General features: G+C 39.0%; 1 protein-coding gene across 6 annotated transcripts in view; it reads right to left on the bottom strand.

The window, feature by feature from the left end:
* Nucleotides 1-3,130: 3,130 nt before the first annotated feature.
* The window catches only part of brsk2a (BR serine/threonine kinase 2a), a 135,817-nt gene continuing 132,947 nt past the window's right edge, over nt 3,131-6,000 (bottom strand). For 3 of the 6 annotated variants that reach the window (XM_017033149.2, XM_008312324.3, XM_025055934.1), the window contains one exon: nt 3,131-5,865. In XM_017033149.2, the coding sequence (XP_016888638.1) occupies nt 5,645-5,865 (221 nt within the window). In that variant the 3' untranslated portion in view covers nt 3,131-5,644. The remainder of the gene's footprint in view (nt 5,866-6,000) is intronic. The other 3 variants (XM_017033150.2, XM_008312325.3, XM_025055933.1) reach the window with 2 other exon arrangements.

The following is a 6,000-nucleotide window of genomic DNA, read 5'->3' as shown; positions in this document are numbered from 1 at the left end:
TCGTGGAGTCCACCGGCCCAGTTGATGGCGATATGGGTCTGCTGCTACACCTAAAGGGATTTATTTAATCAATCTCATGCGTGCACGAGTGCGAAGCCACTGGAACAATGATAGCTTTTGCGAGGCTTGAACTCTCAGCCTTCAGACTATGAGAATGTGTGCTGTCAGCTGTGCCGACAAAGCTAATGCTATTGTGCTAACAAGGCTAACAGGTAGCACTTATGCTCTGTACAAACAGTCTGTAGTTTGACTTCTTCATGTAGTAGGAGCAGAGCTTTGGGCTCACAAGACCAGATGCTGATTATATAATGTTGAGTTCTGCTCATTCTACTGAAATCTCTATGTGTGAGTCAGATCCCATGTATTCTTTTAATGGAGCAAATAGAATAAGATTTTTATGGCTTAACTCGTGTTTATTACAGAATCAGCAAAATTGGCAGTTCCAGAGCTCTGGGTCAGATCTACGCGTCCCTGACAAACAGCATGGGTTGTCAGTTCACGGAGTCTGACCAATTATCTTTCCCTGACCCAGGTTTTTAAGCATAACAGAGTTGTGCACACAAACGTTGTAGGTGACAAAATACTTGTTTTACTGAGGAATTTACCAATTAATTCATTAAAAATCCTACAATGTGATTTCCTGGATTCTTTCCCCTCAGTTCTGTCTCTCATAGTTGAAGTGTACCTATGATGAAACTTACAGGCCTCTCTCATCTTTTTAAGTGGGAGAACATGCACAATTGGCTGCTGACTAAATACTTTTTTGCCCCACTGTACCAACTACTTTATCCCTACCTTAACTCCCAAGAAGGTCTCATGGCCATTCCTGGGACAATCTCTGCGTCTGGTTGTGAAGGCCTGGACGAGATGCAGATGCCACTGGTCTCTGTGGACAAAGAAGGTAAAAACCAGGACATGTTTTAGTCTTCAGCAGATATTTGCTGTGTTGAAGCCCCTTTTCTCCTCCTCATTATTAATGTCCAACAAAAAAGACAAAGGTTTTAAGACAGAATGGTGTTTTATGTTGAACTAAAACACGTGATAGACCTGATGATTTTAACTGGTCTTCAATTTCAAGTGCTGCAAATGTTTTTTTTCCATCTTCTAAAAAGAACATCGGTAGGTTTTTTTAAAAGTTCTTAGACAAAGCAATAAAGCAGGTTGCGACCTGGTGTCCAGAGATTCTATAAATAATGTTTTTAGGCCCAATCTGTCTTAGAACTTTGACTTTCCTGCTTGAAATTGAATAGTTATTTTATATTGACAAACTTAGACTGTATATATCAAAGTATACTTCACTGTCGAACCATTGCTGTACCACAAGTGTAACCTGGCCCAGCCTTTGAGTAACCTTTTCTTGTGATCCTTTTACATCTTTCCTGCTTTGTCCACAACAAAAATCCTACTTCTTTATGCAAACCTTGTTATTTTCTATTGTTTACTTTTGTCTTTAACTGTTTGTAGTTTGTTCTTCCGTCCAGCAGATGGACACGTTCATTTCCTGTATCGATAACTATACCTGTGATCCTTCTAACTGGTATCTGGTGTCAATAAATAACATTCAACTGACATGGCTGCTCATCACAGCTTCTGACAAGTCAGTGAAGTTCAGTCCATGTTGAGAACATTTTTAAATGTGATAGGTTAACATTAATAAATAAATTAAATGTGTTTTTGCTAGATTCAAGTCCCTGTTGGCATCCACCGGACCAGATGGTGCCTGTAACAAACAGGTTGAAATTTCTGATGTGAAGTACAACATTTTCCAGGTAAGATTTTCTTTATCCTGATTTCTCAACCTTAACTTCTTAAATGTATTTTTTTGGCATCACAGTGTAATACCCTAAGACAGTGGTTCTCAAACTTTTTATACTCTGTACCACCTGAGAAAACATTGAGCTCTCTGAGCACCACCACGATGACCATCATTAAAATACTAGCATTACAATGTTAGCACTTTTTCTCGGTTCTGATATAGTTCCCATAAAGAGAGTAGGCTATTTGTATAAAAATGTGAATTAACCCGTTGATTTGTTAATAAAAATCCAACAGTATATTTTACATAGAGGTAGAAAATCAACAATTGGAGCTCCTCCACCTGAACCACAACTGTTATCACATCGACTTCTAGTTGGCTACACTTTTAAGTACAATTGTACACTCCGTTCAATTGTACACTCGGTACAATGAAATTATGTACAATAACAGAAAATCACCTTTAAAGTTTAATTCTTACCTTCCGGTCTTTCAAACATTTGTCTTTTCCGGACGGGCCATCCGCTGTGCATCGAGTGTCCACAGGGATGAAAACGCTGGACCGCAGCACTAAACACACGCTGGCAGAGTAACTTAACGCCAAAAAAGGTTTATCGAGAAAAATAACTAACCCACTAGTGTCCATAAAATGCCCGAACATCACACAAATCTGTTTCATTATGTAGTTTAAACGTAAATAGCTTTTGTGTCCAGTCTTCGTTCCCCTCGACGACGACCAAATGTTTGTTTGAAAAACCAGAGCGCACCTTTCCGGTATAATTTGAAAACTCGCATGCGTAAAACAGGAAGCGGAAATTACGTCAATCTAATATTACTGCGAAAGAATTTGTAGATCTGTATGTACGCATAAATAAAAATAAAAACAAATAAATAGAGAACATGAGAAGTTTCTTAATGATATTTTAGATCTTCAATCACATCCATCCACTACGTAATAAGTTTCAGTTGCAAATTCGATATATTTAATTTTTAATTTGCATGTAATTAGCTCCGTGCCATTAACAACACAAATTAAACGTGTATATGGATTTTTGATAAATTAGAAAACAATAATTTATTATTATTTATTATTATTTATTGTTACCACTGAGTTGTGCTGCCATCTGACTCTAACTGGCATTTTCAAAGTTTGAGTCCTAGTTTACTATGTTAGTTTTGGGCAATATTTGATATTTTACAATAACATGTTTTTCACAAAATATACACCTGGGTTAAATATTGGGACATACAGTTTGCTTCTTGTGATGGATTTCACTGTTTATATTTTGTTTTGCCTTTTTTCCACACGTCATTATTAAATATGATTCATTATTGTTCTCTGTTTCTGTACATGTAGGAAACAGAAAACAAGTGCACAGTAATTGAATGAGTTTATTTGTTTCAGCATTGAAGATGCTCACAGTTGTGTTATAAGGGGATTACATGAGTCAATATTGTTCCTGCTCTGGTATGTCACCTTGGGCCTTATAACCTTTAAATGTCCTCAGTGCTGCTAGCATCAAATACAAAAAAGAAAAAGGAAAGAAAAAAAAAGAAAAAGAACATTAGGGTATTGCTTTTTGTTTATAGAACTGATATTCTCTCCCCGTGTCTAGAGAGTCAGCCCAGACCTTGTAGCCTTCCAGGGAGAGTGACAGAGAAGCATTGTTTAAAAACTTTGTGCACAAGATAGAAAGGTACAAACAAAGTGCAACAGCAGATAAGGGACAATAAAAAGAAGAGAAAAAGAGAGAAGGAAGGAAGAAGCAGAGAGCAGGAAAATAAGGGACAAATGCCTATTTAAAACATTAGAACTGTTTTGTGGAGAACTGATAAAGGCTGATAAAGAGAAGGAGTGATATCTGGCATGTAGCATTAACACTAAAGCCATGCAAAGAAAAGCTTGTGTTTGACATGCACACAGCAATACAAGCTAAAAGCAAAGAGCAGGAATCCCCAGCATAGTTGAGAAGACAATCAACCCCAGTGTCTGTCTGTCTATTTACACAGAGAAGAAGTCTGTGGTGTTCTTCTCATAGAATACTATGAACCTGACAAATATCCATAGAAGAGCACATTCCTTCTCCAAAAAGAGGCTAAGTCTACATTCTTAAATTACTGGTAAATTGTTGTTGTTGTTTTTTTTTCTCAAGAGTTCCCACAAGTTCTCCTCCCCTGGTCACAGAGGGGAGGGGAATGGGAGAATTCGAAACATCAATATTCACATAGTTCTGTTTCACACAGAACAAAAGAAAAGAAAACAAAAAGTGTTTCTTCAAACATGGCCCCGTTTACAATCACACAATAGGGTAATAAATAACATTCAACTGACCTGGCAGATTTGTTCATATAAATAGCCAGTCAACAATAAATTAGGAAAACAAACAGCTAGATGGACTTTTGCAAATAAATTAGGAGAAAAAGTACAAAAATATCTACAATTGCATTTGTCATGTCACTAAGTTTTGTTCCTCTTCTCCTACTGCTGGTACAGTGAGTAAGACTAAGAGAGAGGTGGAAATAATAATAATAAAAAAACAAAAACAAAGACAAAGTGCTGCATATAACAGGGACAGGAATGTTTGATATTTGGAGGCAAAGACAGACATGGTCACTCAACGAAACAGAATCAAATCAAAACAACATAGCGTAGTTTAATAATACAGTATGAGGCAGAGGCAGGTTCACCAACCTGACCCTATATGATTTGATCTAGATAGTGTCACAACTAGACATTTTAATTTTTACATAAGAAATGATATCAGTCTGTACAAGAGAATAGATCATTCATTTCAAACACCCCCCCACGTCCCACCCCGACACCATAAACCCACCCTCTGCCCTGTTCTGCTCACACCACCATCCTCTTTGTAATCACCAGCTCAGACTGTACTGTACTGTACTGTACTAACCCTGCTGTTCCACAAAGAAAGTACATTTGAGAAGCAAACAAATACAACCCAGCAAGCATCTGCATCAGCTTTTTTTTCTTTTTCTTTTTTTTTTAAAGAAAAATCCACCTTCATCCTCATCTTCACTGGTTCATTACAGTTTTCCGCAGTTGTCTTCTTTTTGTCGCTGTTATTTCATTTGTTTTAGAAAATACATCCCAGAGTTATCGGTGCATATGCGTGAATCGTTTTCCGTTGATCACAGTCCTTTTGTAAAATGTTATTTTTTCCTAATTGAACAATTACTTTTATAGTTAAAAAGAAAGAGGAGCTCGATCTGTTTGACTGAAGTGGATGTGGATGATGTGTGTGTGTGAGAGAGAGAGTTTTTGGGAAGGGTACACTAGGGGTATTTTCAGCATCTTCCGTTGGTGGCTACTTGGGTGTACAAGGGGCACAGAGGGAGATGAAGGTCTGTATGAAGGATCCGTTTCTATGGTAACCCTCTCAACTTCCGAGCGCACCTCTGAAAGCAGTCCTCCATCAACAAACACTCGTCTCGTTCGTGCTTGGGGGGGGGGGTGAGGAGGTTGGCTGAAGGGAGGGAGCAGAGCAGGGAGCAGGACGAAGAACCTAATAGGTTTTCTGGATAATTCCTGGTATCAGAAAGAAGTCAGGTCATCACACAGGTTAGTGGCAAGGAAACAAGAAAACACAGAGAGCAGAGGCCGGAGGTGAGGACGGCATCAGGTAGACTGGTTGATGATGATGGTGGGAACTGAGGTGTGATGAGACGGAGGGTGGAGGTGCAGTGTGTGGTAGTGATGAAGGTGCTGTTGGCTGTCCATACAATCTTTTGGATAATTTTTCCTAATATATATTACTTTGTCAATATAAAATTATCTGATACAAAAATATGTTGTAATCGACGTATGTACAAGTAGAATATTCTCTCTGTGATACTGCGTTAGCTTATAGCACAAGCTTGACTTAAGGGCTTAAGACTCCTCTTGTGTCCTGGTCGACGCCCCCGACAACTTGATTCTGTCTTGCCCCACAGCGGGGTATTTGGCGTCATTAAGTTGCAGCTCGTGCCTCCTGGTGTGCATAGCTGAGGGGCAGCGGTTGTAGGGTGTGCCGGGGGGGTAGAACACCTGTCCGTTCTTCTCGTCTGAAAAAAGTTGTTTAATTACGTCAAAGAAGTTACTCATTGGGCTGCCTGGGTGCACAGATGGGGAGAAGGAGGACAAGAGGAGGACAGAGAGGAGACAGAGGACAAAGAGACAGATGAACAGTGGGCTTCACAGGACAGAGGCGTGGCCACAGATAAAACAATGTAGTTATACTAAAGACT

The sequence above is a fragment of the Cynoglossus semilaevis genome, chromosome 6 (genome assembly GCF_000523025.1).
Source record: "Cynoglossus semilaevis isolate Cse_v1.0 chromosome 6, Cse_v1.0, whole genome shotgun sequence".
Classification (NCBI taxonomy): Eukaryota; Metazoa; Chordata; class Actinopteri; order Pleuronectiformes; family Cynoglossidae; genus Cynoglossus; species Cynoglossus semilaevis.
This window is presented reverse-complemented; position numbering and strand designations above follow the sequence as displayed.